The sequence below is a fragment of the Salmo trutta genome, chromosome 12 (genome assembly GCF_901001165.1).
Source record: "Salmo trutta chromosome 12, fSalTru1.1, whole genome shotgun sequence".
Lineage (NCBI taxonomy): Eukaryota > Metazoa > Chordata > Actinopteri > Salmoniformes > Salmonidae > Salmo > Salmo trutta.
Window position 1 is genome coordinate 45,607,815 of NC_042968.1, and position 17,714 is coordinate 45,625,528.

General features: G+C 45.3%; 1 protein-coding gene across 1 annotated transcript; it reads left to right on the plus strand.

The window, feature by feature from the left end:
- Positions 1–528: 528 nt before the first annotated feature.
- On the plus strand, positions 529–10,275 carry LOC115203643 (very-long-chain 3-oxoacyl-CoA reductase-B-like). Its single transcript, XM_029768534.1, has 10 exons — positions 529–859; positions 5,641–5,687; positions 6,079–6,154; positions 6,395–6,502; positions 6,708–6,772; positions 6,915–6,959; positions 7,191–7,225; positions 7,663–7,810; positions 8,563–8,712; positions 9,062–10,275. The coding sequence occupies exons 1-10, from the start codon at positions 682–684 to the stop codon at positions 9,167–9,169; spliced, it is 960 nt and encodes a 319-aa protein (XP_029624394.1). The 5' UTR covers positions 529–681; the 3' UTR covers positions 9,170–10,275.
- Positions 10,276–17,714: the final 7,439 nt, after the last annotated feature.

The window sequence follows — 17,714 nt, forward strand, 5'->3', positions numbered from 1 at the left end:
TTCCATATGTGTTATTTCATAGTTTTGATGTCTTCACTATTATTATACAATGTATAAAAACGGTAAAAAATAAAGAAAAACCCTTGAATGAGTAGGTGTGTCCAAACTTTTGACTGATACTGTATATTATTTGTTTTATTAATACAAAAAAAACAGAACCTAGAACACAGACAACAATGAAAGCTATATACAGGGTTCGCCAGATCTAGTGAAATAATCCCATCAATAATCCGAGTCCTGTTTGTTACTTTGGACAATAATTACAGCACAAACCAATCAGAAATGGGAAAATCTGGTGTCATAAATACTCATCCAGTCAGATATTATGAAAGTGTTGGTCCCGCCTTCCTCGTCCATGAGGATAAAACATTATAATAATGAGAATGGCTGTCGATACATATGTCATTGCTGCCCTACAAATTTACGCAAATATAAACGAATCGAAAAGGAGCATGTTTTGACAGATTCCAACCTCAACAAATCAGTGCTGCAAACCAGTGAATGCGGAAGTGTCAGACGCGGAAGTAAAGCCAAATATAAAAGCATGAGCTCAAAGTTACTGGTTGCACTATGTGAAAGAAGCTTTTGCGACAGATGCATGTATTGTAGACAGCCATTTGTATATCCATACATTTGAATTCACAAATTAGTTGTGAAAGCCGTGTGCGTTGTGCAAATATCATGTCGTCAACTGGAGAGACTTTACTACGGGCGGTGGAGACTCCGCTCTTCTGGATTGGCGCGTTGACTGCGGCCTATTTCTCAGTGTGCTCCGTATATCGTTTGCTGTCAGGGCTCAGAGTTTGGGTGCTGGGAAATGGACGGGTGGTATCACCTGCTAAACTCGGAAAATGGGCAGGTGAGTAGCTAACAAGCAATATTTATATAAAGATCAGGTTTGCATGACCTCACCATTTGCTTTATGGCCTGCTTTTTTCTGTGAAGGTTTATTTTGTCGCTGATAATATAATGGCCATATGTTTCGAAAGCCGTATCTCAAGCGAAGATTGACGTTTCTAAACGTTAAAACGCTGTATGAATTGTAGTTCACATGAGCCAGCAAGGCTAATGGCTTAAGACTGTAGGGTGAGGTCAGGATGCTGCCTAGTGTTTGAGAGCTAGTAGTGAGTTAGCCCTGCCTGTACTTAAGTCAGTCACCCTCGACCCAGTACAATATGGTTCAGTTTATAGTGTGAATCAGAAAATCTTCTCCTAGCAATCAGTTGTGCTAGCTGTCAGGAGGATATTGTAGCTAGTAGAATACATTTAGTTGTGTTAGCTGTCAGGAGGATATTGTAGCTAGTAGAATACATTTAGTTGTGCTAGCTGTCAGGAGGATATTGTAGCTAGTAGAATACATTTAGTTGTGTTAGCTGTCAGGAGGATGTTGTAGCTAGTAGAATACATTTAGTTGTGTTAGCTGTCAGGAGGATATTGTAGCTAGTAGAATACATTTAGTTGTGCTAGCTGTCAGGAGGATATTGTAGCTAGTAGAATACATTTAGTTGTGTTAGCTGTCAGGAGGATGTTGTAGCTAGTAGAATACATTTAGTTGTGTTAGCTGTCAGGAGGATGTTGTAGCTAGTAGAATACATTTAGTTGTGTTAGCTGTCAGGAGGATGTTGTAGCTAGTAGAATACATTTAGTTGTGTTAGCTGTCAGGAGGATATTGTAGCTAGTAGAATACATTTAGTTGTGTTAGCTGTCAGGAGGATATTGTAGCTAGTAGAATACATTTAGTTGTGCTAGCTGTCAGGAGGATATTGTAGCTAGTAGAATACATTTAGTTGTGTTAGCTGTCAGGAGGATGTTGTAGCTAGTAGAATACATTTAGTTGTGCTAGCTGTCAGGAGGATATTGTAGCTAGTAGAATACATTTAGTTGTGTTAGCTGTCAGGAGGATGTTGTAGCTAGTAGAATACATTTAGTAGTGCTAGCTGTCAGGAGGATATTGTAGCTAGTAGAATACATTTAGTTGTGTTAGCTGTCAGGAGGATGTTGTAGCTAGTAGAATACATTTAGTGTTTCCACTAGGATTTTTCTGCAGGGGTGGCAAAGTTAGTGATGAGGACCACAGATTTAGAAGCCCTCTGGGCCATAGAGACAAATGTGCTGTTTTTAAAGGGGATTTCCTGCAATTCTACCCAATTTGCTACCGTTTCTGTCTTGTTCTTATGTTGTCAGTGACTCAAACATTATAACTAAATCAATGGGAGCCCAATGCCAATCTCCCTGACTGTCTAGTTTTTATTTTGGTGATGGCTAGTTCTCAAAGATCTTAAATAAAAAAAAATATATATTAGTTTTAGCCATCTTAAGTTTACACTGAAAAGTTTTACCATCCTGAGAAATACTTTTGAATATTACTGTACATTTGGGGTGTTCACTGCTTAATTCATATAGAGGAAAGGCTGGCCAGCCCTATTGTCCTTTGGAACCCACAGTGGCCTCTGGTTTGTAGACAACACATCAGTATTGCGTAGGAATGACATGAGTCTGCCTTTCCTCACAGAAGTGAGTGATAGGCTACATTAATGTTTACCCAACCTTATTGCTCGGGCAAGGCCAGTCATCCATTCAGGGTTATGTTATCAGGGTTACATCAACAGGGTTACCACATCAGGATGACTACATCAGCATGACTACATCTGGGGTGGCAGGTAGCCTTGCGCTTAGAGCGAGTAACTGGAAGGTCCCTAGTTCGAATCCCTGAGCCAACAAGGTGAAAAATCTGTCAATGTGCCCTTGAGCAAGGCACCTAACCCTAATTGTTCCAGGGTTACTGTTTATGGTAGACCCTGGTTGTGACCCTACTCTCCGAGGGTGTCTCGGGGAGAGTGGGATATGCAAAAAACACATTTCAAATTCACGTGTATTAATACACACCTGTCCTATTTCACACATGTATAAGCACCCAGTGAATTATTATATTTGAGTACATCCATCTTTGAAGTGTGAACACCAGGTTAGGGCAGGCTTTGACCATGTGACTGCAAAACACAGCTGCGGCTATCGCACCCAGAAGTGGACTGGTTCCAGGAAGTTTTTACATCATCAAAATCCCATTTGAAATGGAAAATAAACCCCTGTAAATTAAAGCACATGTCAAAACTTCTGTGTTTGGCATGTGACACGGAGTACAAGGAATGGTATGTTAACACCAAACGTGTCTGGATTTCAGGCTAGCTGCCAAGGCCTGCTGAATATCAGCCTTATCCTGCTCTGCTGATTTTGAGTACAGGTTTGCTCATGTTTGCAGCAAAGGGAAATTATAAATGTGGGGACATTTCAAACAATTTTGACATGCGTTGTATGTAGCTTATTTAGAAACTGTGAATAGCTATTGTATAGCTTCCCCCCTCGCTCACTGAAGCAGAGGTGATTGAGAGAATGGCCTGATTATGTAAGGAGACTGGAGCCATTCATAAATGCGGCTGTGGATTTAGAGTATTCTGTTTCAATTCCACTTTACTGCTGGCAGTGTGTTGTGGAGCAGCATCACGTAACACAGGGTCCATATCTCTAACTCCTCCTCCCATTCATAAAGGCCTATATTCACTATCTTTCTGTGCATTCATGCCCTTACCCCTTCTTCATCCTGTTCTGAGCTTCCCCCCTCCTCCTCTTTGTCACGACACCTGCTCTGTCTCTACACCATGGTTATTTAGCTTCTCATAAAATGATATTGTCAAGTCCTTTATTGAAATGCATTGGCTCTTGAGTTATTTCTGGCGTGGTTAACAGAATGTTGGACACTGGTAACAAGAAGTGGACCACTCTGTCATTGGCTGAAGGAGGTCGTTCTCAGGTCATGTACTGCCACACATTGTTACATTCCACACCGGTGTTCTTCTGCCTGCTTCAAGTAGGACAGGAAGGGGGATCTTTTGGAACAAAAAGTAAACAAAAGTTTAAAAAAAATCCTAGCATGTATTACAATTGACTAAAAACAAATATGCTTTAGAGGGATCTTTGCCAATTTGCATTTGTAAATCATTATTTAGAAATAATTGCTGAAAGTTGGAATGTTAATAAATATTGCCCACTTTATCAACTGCATGTTTGCAAATGTGGGCTGAGTCATGAGCTTTACACCATTACTGGGACAGGATGTGGAAAAAAACAGCAATTTGAGATTTTGCCATTTCATCACAGTTCCTCCACCTTGTAACTGTTGCTAAGAGGCATCACTAAATGCAGGCCAGGAGACGATGAGGTCCGTGTGGATAATGTTCAATGTATATAGGTAGCCAACACATTTAAGACTATAGAACCAGGGGGAGCCATGAAATTGTTTGCAAAAAAGTATAACCTGTTTCCAACTGTCCATAAGTAAGAGGAGCGATGGGTCAAGGAATGCTGAGGTGAGAGAAACCGCTGGGAGCAGCAGCTCGTTGCTATTCTGTGCTGCAACTGTGCTAGACGAGGCTGCAGCCTTCTGCTATTTTAAACCTGCACTTCTTTTTTTAGCTCAGAATATTCAGCAGCAGGATCACCGCTGTCTGGCTGAGAAGCACTAACATTTTTACAACAATTTTCATTTCTTGATCATTTGAAGCTATATGAGGATGTTGAAGGATGCCATTCAAGCCCATCTAGGTTAGGTCCTATGAGTAGATTCTTCTATCATCTTCCCTGACCTAGCATATATTTATGATGGCGTCTCTTCAAATGAACACTTATTTTTATTTTGAGTAAATGGAAGGAACATGCCTTCCGCTCAACGATGAGTTTCATTCTTAAAACAGCTTAAAACAACCAGCGGAAGCTTCCCCTGTCACCCATATGGACCCCCCCCTCTCTGTGTTCAATAACTCTGTTCTATTTTTAGCTCTACCCTCCATCCATATGGACCCCCCCTCTCTCTTTGTTCAATCACTCTGTTCTATTTTTAGCTCTACCCTCCCTCCTTTCTGTTCTCCCTCCCTCCATTCTGGTCCCTCCCCAGTGAATGCCTGGCTGCTTCTCGTCTTCCTCTGCTTTAAGGCATCAGCAGTGGAGAGTTGGGTCTAGTGGAGAGTTGGGTCTAGTGGAGAGTTGGGTCTAGTGGAGAGTTGGGTCTAGTGGAGAGTTGGGTCTAGTGGAGGGGTGGAGAGTTGGGTCTAGTGAACGAGGGGTGGAGAACAGAGCCCACTGACAGCCAGTAAAGGCTAAATATAGCTACTGCTGTCTCTGCAGTGCCAGGCTGCCTGACCCGGGGTGGCAGAGGAATGCCGCGGAGCCTGTCCTCTCCCCATGTCCTACTGTACCCTTCCCCTCCGTCTCAGTACCTGTCTTTTCCATCAATATTCTCTCTCCCTCCCTTCTCGCTCACTTAAATGACAGAACCACAGGTAGCAGTGCAAGGACACAGAATGCATTGTTAATGTAATCATTTTCATGTGGCATATCATTTTTCGATGCATCAGCATTTAAGTATCTGTATAAATGTGTTTCATCCAGGTCTGATGAGAACTCAGTACTGCTTGACACACAGGCATGTTTGACCTATTGACTAGAATGGGATCAGTGTTCTCTTCCGCTTTTAATGTCGCTAAAAAAAAAAATATGTATTTCTGGGTCAGTTTTGTGAGCAGTGTCGGTGTGTTTTGTTTACCCTTGACTAATACACCCCCTCTCCTCGTTCGTCTTCCCCCTTAGTTGTGACAGGAGCCACGGATGGAATCGGGAAAGCCTATGCGGAGGAGGTAAGATCGATTCCTGGGGTTTCAGACATTTCAGGCCCCTTCACGGGAAATCCAAAGTGAGTGACTCATCAGAGAGAGGGGTTTAACCAGGAGGTCAGAGTAGTGACGGTGACACACACAAAGGTTTGCCTTTTGCGAGCAAGCGCTAAGGGATTTATGCTGCATAGCCAAGGAAGAATTAATTCAAAAATAGTCCTTTTTTTCAAGGGAGTTCCCCATCAGTTGACAGCCATGATAAATGCCCTGCTTGATAACAGTTAGTGCTGTCCTTTTCATTGTTGATTTAGGTCATGGATCTGAGTGCAGTGTGTGGTAGTGTTGAATGTTAGACCCTCTTTAATGGCCGGTCTTAAAGGTGTCCATGTTGAGTGTTTTCTGTCTGTCTCCACAGCTGGCTCGGAGGGGATTTTCCATTGTGCTAATCAGCCGCACCCAGGAGAAACTGGATGATGTGGCCAAGTCCATCGGTGAGTAGTTACACCTGGGGCATGTTCATTAGGCATGGGGGAAACCCTGGACTAGAGGAGAATGACTCATTCTCCAGTTGTCTTATGTGATGGGTCCCTCTGCTGGTCACTATGGTGTATTGACATCTGAGCTCCCACATCTTCACAGATGAGTCCACTACAATCTCACTCCCTAAAGCTCACTGTTTGTTGTGTTTCAGTACCTTTTTAATGTTACAGTAACTGCGTCTTCCCTCCTAGAGAGCAAATATGGCGTTGAGACCAAATCCATCGCTGTGGACTTCAGTGCGACGGACATATATCCCAAGATTGAAGCTGGACTTACCGGGCTAGAGGTTGGCGTTCTGGGTAAGTGAGAGGCAGTCCACGACAGTAAGTTGTTTTTTGTGAATCATTCAGATGGTGTGGTCCTCTTTTAAAACGCTGCTGCCCCCCTTTGGTTAGAAGTTGAAAATCAAGTGCAGAGAGGCATGTGTTGATCACTTCTTTCATTCCCTTAAATTATGTTGTATTTGACAGTCCTGACTGTGTTCTATATGGCTTTTATCCCTAGTAAATAATGTGGGAATGTCCTACTCCTATCCGGAATTCTTCCTTAACGTTCCCAACCTGGATAGTGTGAGTCTGAATGGCCTTGTGATTGTTCACTTCCTTTCTATTGTGTACCAAGATGACTTATCTCACACATGCTGTTCTATGAAATAATTACACCTCAGAGATGAACCCAGAACTAAATCATTGTTTTATTCTGCCCTTGCAGTTCATCGACACAATGGTGAACATCAACATCACTTCTGTTTGCCAGGTCAGTAATCATTATGGGAATGGAAGCCCAGTAATACACTAATCAACATTTTGATCAATGAAGTCATTTTTATTTTTTTTCCCTTATGTCACACACTACAATGAGCGCACACATACATGCATACACACACTCAGTCTGCCATGTAAGGGATGAGGCAGAGGATTGGTTCCCAGCCCAAAGCAACAGCATACTTTGTGCTCTAAAACCCACAATCCCTCTCTCTTTATGCAGATGACCCGTATGGTGCTACCTGGGATGGTAGAGAGGTAAGTGGAGGGGGTGACGGTATCTGTGGTTTCCAGGGAATGACGGCGGTGGTGAAGGTATCTGGGGTTCTCAGGGAGTGACGGCGGTGGTGAAGGTATCTGGGGTTTCCAGGAGGGAATGGTTGTCGGCTAGTAGAGCCGCTCTGGTCGGTAGAGATTCTCCCACTCTTCCCTAAGTGTAATGCTTATTCCCAAACTCATATGTACTGCGGTGTAGTGTGGTGTCTGACCAGAGGTTAGGGGGGGTGGGGGTCTGACCAGAGGTTAGGGGGGGTGGGGGTCTGACCAGAGGTTAGGGGGGGTGGGGGTCTGACCAGAGGTTGGGGGGGGGGTGGGGGTCTGACCAGAGGTTAGGGTGGGGGGGGGTGGGGGTCTGACCAGAGGTTAGGGTGGTGTCTCTGAGCCCTAAACATCAGATTGCGTGTCACCTGTTTCAGGAAAAAGGGGGCCGTCCTCAACATCTCTTCTGCCAGTGGGATGTACCCTTGTCCCCTCCTCACGGTCTACTCTGCCTCGAAGGCTTTTGTGGACTTCTTCTCCCGAGGGCTGGAGGCTGAGTACAAGAGCAAAGGGATCCTCATCCAGGTGAGACTGAAGACTGACATGTTTTAATCAATGATTTGTATATCCACTAGATGACTAATAGAGGGTGCTGTGTTGAAGCCACCGTGCCTCCATCTTGGCTCTCCCCCAACATTGTGTTGAAGCCACCGTGCCTCCATCTTGGCTCTCCCCCAACATTGTGTTGAAGCCACCGTGCCTCCATCTTGGCTCTCCCCCAACATTGTGTTGAAGCCACCGTGCCTCCATCTTGGCTCTCCCCCAACATTGTAAAATATATTTTGGAAGCTATAGAAATGCATGTATTAATGTCTACATTTGTTTTTGCCACATTTATTCTGTTAGACCGCTTAATGCATATTTTTAAATTATGTGAGGTAAACAAATTGTATAACATTTTCCTTATTGTATTGATGAGTAATGTTACTGTCCCCACGACAACCGAAAATACTTAAATACATGTAGTTTTGAAATGCTGTATAATTCCATCCATTCCTATGGAGGACTGCTCTACTGGGGAGTGCCAATATGGCCGATCGGTCACTTCAAAGCCTCTCAATGGCCAATACATAGCATCAGCAATCCAGGGTTTATATACATTTGTTTCACCCCCCCCCCCCCCCCAGAAAGCCCCATAATGTTATCCCTAACACGTCAGCCATACTGTCTCTTCCGGGGGACAAGCTTGGTCATATTTAGCTGTCGGAGGAGTTTGTTTTCAAACCAGTGAGGGAACATCCATGTACATTTGACTAACAGTTGTTTCTCCTCCCCAGAGTGTCCTGCCGTTCTTCGTGGCCACCAAGCTGAGTAAGATCCGGCGGGCCACACTGGACAAGCCCAACCCTGACCGCTATGTGGCCGCGGAGCTCAACACGGTGGGGCTGCAGAGCCAGACCAACGGCTACCTGCCTCACGCAGTCATGGTAGGGACAGGCTAACGATACCATACTCCACTGTCCATTTTTAGGGTTCAGGATGACCGTTTTTATCACAAGGTTGAACAAGTAGCTACTTGTCAGGTTACACCAGATTCTACCTCATCAGTTTACGAGGATTCTTCCCTGACAGTTGGCCACAAATGATCATTGCTTGAAGCTCTCACGCTTTTGCAAATGCAGAACTATTCAAGTGGCAAGTATCTTGACGCAAGTTAATAGTAATGAATTTAGACTGTAAATACCCAACTAATTATGACATTAACCATGAAAACGATGAAAATAACAGGCATGGATTCCCAGACCAGATTAGTGATGATGGTATTTGTTTCCTCAGGGCTGGCTGACCACCGTGCTGTGCCCTGCCAGGCTCCTGAACAGCTACATCATGGGGTTACACCTGGGGATGCGCTCACGCTACCTGAAGAAACAGAAACAGGGCTAGAAACAGGGCTAGAGACACTATCAGGGGCAGGTATGGACCGAGGGAACCAACATGATTCCACCTGCTCCGTTCTTGCATACCCCTCACGGACCAAGGACAGGGCTGGCAAGCTGCTAGTGTGTTGCATTTAGTCTACTGTGTTCTCTGGCTTGGGTAATCATTTCTATTGAGGAACTTCCTGGAGTTGAAACATTGACAAGGCACTTAATGCATTATGTTTAAGTTCAATTAAACTGAATTGTTTTCCTTATGGACAGGTATTAGGAGCTGTGCTTGTGAGCGACCACTTAAAAAAACAATACTAGTTGCAACTTATTCCTTCAAAATGTTTTATTGTTGGAGTCGTGTTGAACTCAGACAATCCAAATATTGAAAGAAATGGATTTGAGTCATTCTGAAACTCTCAATTGGCAAAGGGCAGGAAAGTAAATGTTCTTCCTGGATTGCTTTACAATGAAAAGGTTGTTGTGTACAAATCATGTATTAATGAACCTACAAAAGGGAGGATAAGGAGACAGTTAACGGAACAGTTCCTTTCTGCATACTGGATGTATTGAAGAAGGTTGTGTGTCTGCTAGCATGTCGGTATGGTAGGTAGTTAACACACCAGACACTAGGGAATGGGTTGAGTTAGCCCAGTCGTGTTTGAACTGACTGGTTGGTCTTCAATACAGAAGGGACACAACTTACAAGCCATTCTCTGGTCATCAAGGCAGTGTCTCAACAACAAAAAAGTAGATACAAGCTGTTTTAACAGTTCAGGCCATTTACTGTTGAACCAAATGTCTTGTCCAACTGTTTTGTTCTCGTTACTTTCTATCAAGCAGTCAGTGGTCCGTTAACAGATGTTTCTTAACACGCTGCCTGTTTTTTGAACTCTAAGCATTTCGTTGTACAGCATAATGCCACTGTCATCGTTCTTCATGAGCTCACCAAGGTGACACATTAATATTGTCTTCTGTTATTTGGTTGTGTTAATGAAAGCTTTGCATTTGATACATTTAGGTAACAAGGTCTTTAACATTGTGAGAATTGTAAGGTTTGTTTGAGAGCTCGAATTTTCCTGGTCTGTCACGCTCACATCAATAAAACACTGTTCAACCATCTATCTGGTATTTTCCTGGTCTGTCACGCTCACATCAATAAAACACTGTTCAACCATCCATCTGGTATATTCCTGGTCTGTCACGCTCACATCAATACACTGTTCAACCATCTATCTGGTATATTCCTGGTCTGTCACGCTCACATCAATAAAACACTGTTCAACCATCTAGCTGGTATTTTCCTGGTCTGTCACGCTCACATCAATAAAACACTGTTCAACCATCTATCTGGTATTTTCCTGGTCTGTCACGCTCACATCAATAAAACACTGTTCAACCATCCATCTGGTATATTCCTGGTCTGTCACGCTCGCATCAATAAAACACTGTTCAACCATCCATCTGGTATATTCCTGGTCTGTCACGCTCACCTCAAACACTGTTCAACCATCCATCTGGTATATTCCTGGTCTGTCACGCTCACATCAATAAAACACTGTTCAACCATCCATCTGGTATATTCCTGGTCTGTCACGCTCACATCAATAAAACACTGTTCAACCATCCATCTGGTATATTCCTGGTCTGTCACGCTCACATCAATACACTGTTCAACCATCTATCTGGTATATTCCTGGTCTGTCACGCTCACATCAATAAAACACTGTTCAACCATCCATCTGGTATATTCCTGGTCTGTCACGCTCACATCAATAAAACACTGTTCAACCATCTATCTGGTATATTCCTGGTCTGTCACGCTCACATCAATAAAACACTGTTCAACCATCCATCTGGTATATTCCTGGTCTGTCACGCTCACATCAATAAAACACTGTTCAACCATCCATCTGGTATATTCCTGGTCTGTCACGCTCACATCAATAAAACACTGTTCAACCATCCATCTGGTATATTCCTGGTCTGTCACGCTCACCTCAAACACTGTTCAACCATGTATTCCCTCATGTGGTCTTCTCATAAGAGATGATGGCTGATTAATTCCCTACTTCTGTTCAATTTAAAAGTGGTCATTTTTGAATAGCACTTCCTCTCCAGTCTCAACAGTCTTCAAATGGATGTTGAGATTTGAGGTGATGGGAGTTCACTGTGGATATCATCTGATCTGTGTCTCTTCCAAAGACTGGGCTTTCCTTATGGACTGTAACTGAAGCTCCATACAGCAGAGACGGGCTTTCCTTATGGACTGTAACTGAAGCTCCATACAGCAGAGACGGGGCTTTCCTTATGGACGGTAACTGAAGCTCCATAAAGCAGAGACGGGGCTTTCCTTATGGACTGTAACTGAAGCTCCATACAGCAGAGACGGGGCTTTCCTTATGGACGGTAACTGAAGCTCCATACAGCAGAGACGGGGCTTTCCTCATGGACTGTAACTGAAGCTCCATACAGCAGAGACGGGGCTTTCCTTATGGACTGTAACTGAAGCTCCATACAGCAGAGACTGGGCTTTCCTTATGGACCGTAACTGAAGCTCCATACAGCAGAGACGGGGCTTTCCTTATGGACTGTAACTGAAGCTCCATACAGCAGAGACGGGGCTTTCCTTATGGACGGTAACTGAAGCTCCATACAGCAGAGACGGGGCTTTCCTCATGGACTGTAACTGAAGCTCCATACAGCAGAGACGGGACTTTCCTTATGGACTGTAACTGAAGTTCCATACAGCAGAGACTGGGCTTTCCTTATGGACTGTAACTGAAGCTCCATACAGCAGAGACGGGGCTTTCCTTATGGACTGTAACTGAAGCTCCATACAGCAGTTACAACAGTGTGACATATGGAATAATTATAGAGATGACAAGAATGACGTAGTTGCAATGTCATGACTGCAGCTTGAGACTCTGCGTGTCCATATGTCATTATGCTGTCTCTGTCGGAGACCTGGGAACTATGCGCACAGACACACACACACGCCCAAGGCCATCTGGGTCATAACTGGGAAAGCAGCCCACACACATCAGACAGGCCTTTGTGTTGTGTGAGGTGTACTTGTTTCTTGCATTCTTAATTACCGGTCTAGTTCGTTCTCATCATTTAAAAAATCTATGTTTTATTTTCACACACACCGGATAGGTGCAGTGTGGTGTTTCACAGGGTCATACCCTGGAGCAAAAGAGGATTAAGTGCCTTGCTCAAGGGCACATCGGGAAAACAATCACCTTGTCAGCTTCTGTATTTGAACCAGCAACCTTTCATTTACTGGCTCAACTAACTAACCACTAGGCTACCTGCTGGTTACTGGCCTAATGCACTAGGCTACCTGCTGGTTACTGGCCTAATGCTCTAACCACTAGGCTACCTGCTGGTTACTGGCCTAATGCTCTAACCACTAGGCTACCTGCTGGTTACTGGCCCAACGCTCTAACCACTAGGCTACCTGCTGGTTACTGGCCTAATGCTCTAACCACTAGGCTACCTGCTGGTTACTGGCCTAATGCTCTAACCACTAGGCTACCTGCTGGTTACTGGCCTAATGCTCTAACCACTAGGCTACCTGCTGGTTACTCGCCCAATGCTCTAACCACTAGGCTACCTGCTGGTTACTGGCCTAATGCTCTAACCACTAGGCTACCTGCTGGTTACTGGCCTAATGCTCTAACCACTAGGCTACCTGCTGGTTACTGGCCCAACGCTCTAACCACTAGGCTACCTGCTGGTTACTGGCCTAATGCTCTAACCACTAGGCTACCTGCTGGTTACTGGCCTAATGCTCTAACCACTAGGCTACCTACTGGTTACTGGCTCAACATTCTAACCACTAGGCTACCTGCTGGTTACTGGCCTAATGCTCTAACCACTAGACTACCTACTGGTTACTGGTTCAAAACCCTAACCACTAGACTGGTTACTGGCCCAACGCTCTAACCACTAGGCTACCTACTGGTTACTGACACAATGCTGTAACCACTAGGCTACCTACTGGTTACTGACACAATGCTCTAACCACTAGACTACTTACTGGTTACTGGCTCATCTCTCTAACCACTAGACTACCTGCTGGTTACTGGCCCAATGCTGTAACCACTAGACTACCTGCTGGTTACTGGCTCAACACTCTAACCACTAGAATACCTACTGGTTACTGACTCAACTATTTAACCACTAGACTACCTGCTGGTTACTGGCCCAACGCTCTAACCACTAGAATACCTACTGGTTACTGACTCAACTATTTAACCACTAGACTACCTGCTGGTTACTGGCCCAACTCTCTAACAACTAGACTACCTGCTGGTTGCTGGCTCAACACTCTAACCACTAGGCTACCTGCTGGTTACTGGCCCAACGCTCTAACCACTAGGCTACCTGCTGGTTACTGGCTCATCTCTCTAACCACTAGGCTACCTACTGGTTACTGGCTCAACACTCTAACCACTAGACTACCTGCTGGTTACTGGCCCAACTCTCTAACCACTAGGCTACCTACTGGTTACTGGCTCAACACTCTAACCACTAGACTACCTGCTCGTTACTGGCCCAACTCTCTAACCACTAGGCTACCTGCTGGTTACTGGCTCATCTCTCTAACCACTAGAATACATACTGGTTACTGACTCAACTATTTAACCACTAGACTACCTACTGGTTACTGGTACAACACTCAACCACTAGACTACCTACTGGTTACTGGTACAACACTCAACCACTAGGCTACCTGCTGGTTACTGGCTCGACACTCTAACCACTAGACTACCTGCTGGTTACTGGCTCAACACTCTAACCTCTAGGCTACCTGCTGGTTACTGGCCCAACACTCTAACCACTAGGCTACCTGCTGGTTACTGGCTCAACTCTCTAACCACTAGACTACCTACTGGTTATCAAATCAAATCAAATCAGATGTATTTATATAGCCCTTCTTACATCAGCTGATATCTCAAAGTGCTGTACAAAAACCCAGCCTAAAACCCCAAACAGCAAGCAATGCAGGTGTAGAAGCACGGTGGCTAGGAAAAACTCCCTAGAAAGGCCAAAACCTAGGAAGAAACCTAGAGAGGAACCAGGCTATGAGGGGTGGCCAGTCCTCTTCTGGCTGTGCCGGGTGGAGATTATAACAGCACATGGCCAAGATGTTCAAATGTTCATAAATAATAATAATAATAATCTTGGTAGTTGTCGAGGGTGCAACAAGTCAGCACCACAAGAGTAAGTGTCAGTTGGCTTTTTCATAGGTTACTGGCCCAACCATCTAACCACTAGGCTACCTACTGGTTACTGGCTCAACACTCTAACCACTAGGCTACCTACTGGTTACTGGCTCAACACTCTAACCACTGGACTACCTACTGGTTACTGGCTCAACACTCTAACTACTTGACTACCTACTGGTTACTGGCTCAACACTCTAACCACTAGGCTACCTACTGGTTACTGGCTCAACACTCTAACCACTGGACTACCTACTGGTTACTGGCTCAACACTCTAACTACTTGACTACCTACTGGTTACTGGCTCAACTCTCTAACTACTTGACTACCTACTGGTTACTGGCTCAACACTCTAACTACTTGACTACCTACTGGTTACTGGCTCAACACTCTAACCACTAGGCTACCTACTGGTTACTGGCCCAACTATCTAACCTCTCTATGTGTGTGTGTGTGTCTCGCTCTCTGTGTGTGTCTCTCTCTCTCTCTCTTTCTGTCTGTGCGTGTGTCTTTCTGTGTGTGTCTCTCTCTCTGTCTGTACCTCTCTCCCGCTCTCTCTCTTTCTCTCCTGTTGTCACCCCTACCCTCTGACTCTTTTCCATGTTTATGTCTGGGGGCTGATTCCGGAGGATTGTTATGGAAGCCGGAACTGTGACGTTGCTGAAAAGGAGGGAGGGAGGGAAGAGGGTGCCTGGCACTAGAGGAAAAGGGTAGTCAGCAGGAGTGGGTGGGTGGCTGGGAGGGACCTATATAACCACGGGTGGAGATGAGAGTCAAACAGTTAACAGCTCCCACAGACACTTACAGCTACTGAGAGGAGTTCCAGAGGGAGCAGTAGTACTGTGGAAGAGATCAAGCTACTGAGAGGAGTTCCAGAGGGAGCGGTAGTACTGTGGAAGAGATCAAGCTACTGAGAGGAGTTCCAGAGGGAGCGGTAGTACTGTGGAAGAGATCAAGCTACTGAGAGGAGTTCCAGAGGGAGTAGTAGTACTGTGGAAGAGATCAAGCTACTGAGAGGAGTTCCAGAGGGAGCAGTAGTACTGTGACAGAGATCAAGCTACTGAGAGGAGTTCCAGAGGGAGCGGTAGTACTGAGGAAGAGATCAAACTACTGAGAGGAGTTCCAGAGGGAGCGGTAGTACTGTGGAAGAGATCAAGCTACTGAGAGGAGTTCCAGAGGGAGTGGTAGTACTGTGACAGAGATCAAGCTACTGAGAGGAGTTCCAGAGGGAGCGGTAGTACTGTGGAAGAGATCAAGCTACTGAGAGGAGTTCCAGAGGGAGCGGTAGTACTGTGGAAGAGATCAAGCTACTGAGAGGAGTTCCAGAGGGAGCGGTAGTACTGTGGAAGAGATCAAGCTACTGAGAGGAGTTCCAGAGGGAGCGGCAGTACTGTGGAAGAGATCAAGCTACTGAGAGGAGTTCCAGAGGGAGCGGTAGTACTGTGGAAGAGATCAAGCTACTGAGAGGAGTTCCAGAGGGAGCGGTAGTACTGTGGAAGAGATCAAGCTACTGAGAGGAGTTCCAGAGGGAGGGGTAGGGAAGAGATCAAGCTACTGAGAGGAGTTCCAGAGGGAGCAGTAGTACTGTGGAAGAGATCAAGCTACTGAGAGGAGTTCCAGAGGGAGCGGTAGTACTGTGGAAGAGATCAAGCTACTGAGAGGAGTTCCAGAGGGAGCAGTAGTACTGTGGAAGAGATCAAGCTACTGAGAGGAGTTCCAGAGGGAGCGGTAGTACTGTGAAAGAGATCAAGCTACTGAGAGGAGTTCCAGAGGGAGCGGTAGTACTGTGGAAGAGATCAAGCTACTGAGAGGAGTTCCAGAGGGAGTAGTAGTACTGAGGAAGAGATCAAACTACTGAGAGGAGTTCCAGAGGGAGCGGTAGTACTGTGGAAGAGATCAAGCTACTGAGAGGAGTTCCAGAGGGAGTAGTAGTACTGTGGAAGAGATCAAGCTACTGAGAGGAGTTCCAGAGGGAGCAGTAGTACTGTGGAAGAGATCAAGCTACTGAGAGGAGTTCCAGAGGGAGCGGTAGTACTGTGAAAGAGATCAAGCTACTGAGAGGAGTTCCAGAGGGAGCAGTAGTACTGTGGAAGAGATCAAGCTACTGAGAGGAGTTCCAGAGGGAGCAGTAGTACTGTGAAAGAGATCAAGCTACTGAGAGGAGTTCCAGAGGGAGCGGTAGTACTGTGGAAGAGATCAAGCTACTGAGAGGAGTTCCAGAGGGAGCGGTAGTACTGAGGAAGAGATCAAACTACTGAGAGGAGTTCCAGAGGGAGCGGTAGTACTGTGGAAGAGATCAAGCTACTGAGAGGAGTTCCAGAGGGAGCAGTAGTACTGAGAAAGAGATCAAGCTCTCCTCCTCCCTCCAGACACTGTTATCAGGAGCAGCAACCCAGACAGATGGATGTAAACATGTAGATATACCAGTACAGATAGGAATAACCTGGACCTGGGGATTTTGAAATGGCTGTTTATTAGAGAGATAAGTCGATAGCATTATTCCTGGCTGCATAGTTTACTTACTGTCAGAGCTCAGATTGAGCTCAAAGCCCTTCAGATTTCATCATCACCACTCATTTTCCAGACCTTTTCAACTCCACACCGGATCTTTCTCTCTCTGGCCTCGCAGCCCCTTGAGTGCAATGGCCACCAGAATGGACACTCTGCCCGACCCGACCATCTGTTGCCGTTGGCGATGGAGGTGTTCCCTCAGCCTGTGGTCCCTGGTGTCCGGCTCTGTAGCCGGGGCCATCGGGAACTCCGCTTCCGGATGCAGACACATCCCTCCTCTTTCTCTGACATCACAAAGGAAGAGGAGGGAGGGTCGTCCCTGGAAGAGGATCACGCCCTGCGCTCCTTCCTGAAGACCCTGGAGAGCCTGAGGTGGAGTACCCAGGGGTGGCCATACAGGATGTGAGGACCGCCCTCTCAGGAGACACTGTGTCCCTTCTACAGAATTGCCCCCTACTCTACTGCCTGGCTCGGAGGCAGGACTGTGGCAGACAGGCTGTTCTTTATCCTGTTGACTGTTCATCATTGTTTACAATTATTTATTGGTATTTATGTCAATATTTTGGTTTGATGCAACTGTTTTTTGTTGTTGCATTGCTTGCTGGGATGTATGCCTAACATTATTATTATTCTTTTTTTTACCGTACAAAAACAATATTTCTTTTCATTACTTTTTACTCCCATTTGAGAACCAATGTGATCTTTTGATTAAAATGCTTCAGATTGTGTCCCAAAATGAATCCAACAACTCTTGGTCTCATATGTATGTCATTGACAATATGCTACTTTAGACAACAATGTTACACTCCCCCCTT

Excerpts from the sequence above, each read along its gene's own strand:
- LOC115203643 (XM_029768534.1), top strand. The coding sequence starts at position 682 with ATGTCGTCAACTGGAGAGACTTTACTACGGGCGGTGGAGACTCCGCTC. Across the intron at positions 6,773-6,914 it reads ACGTTCCCAACCTGGATAGT|TTCATCGACACAATGGTGAA; the intron begins GTGAGTCTGAAT and ends CTGCCCTTGCAG. Across the intron at positions 7,226-7,662 it reads CTACCTGGGATGGTAGAGAG|GAAAAAGGGGGCCGTCCTCA; the intron begins GTAAGTGGAGGG and ends CACCTGTTTCAG.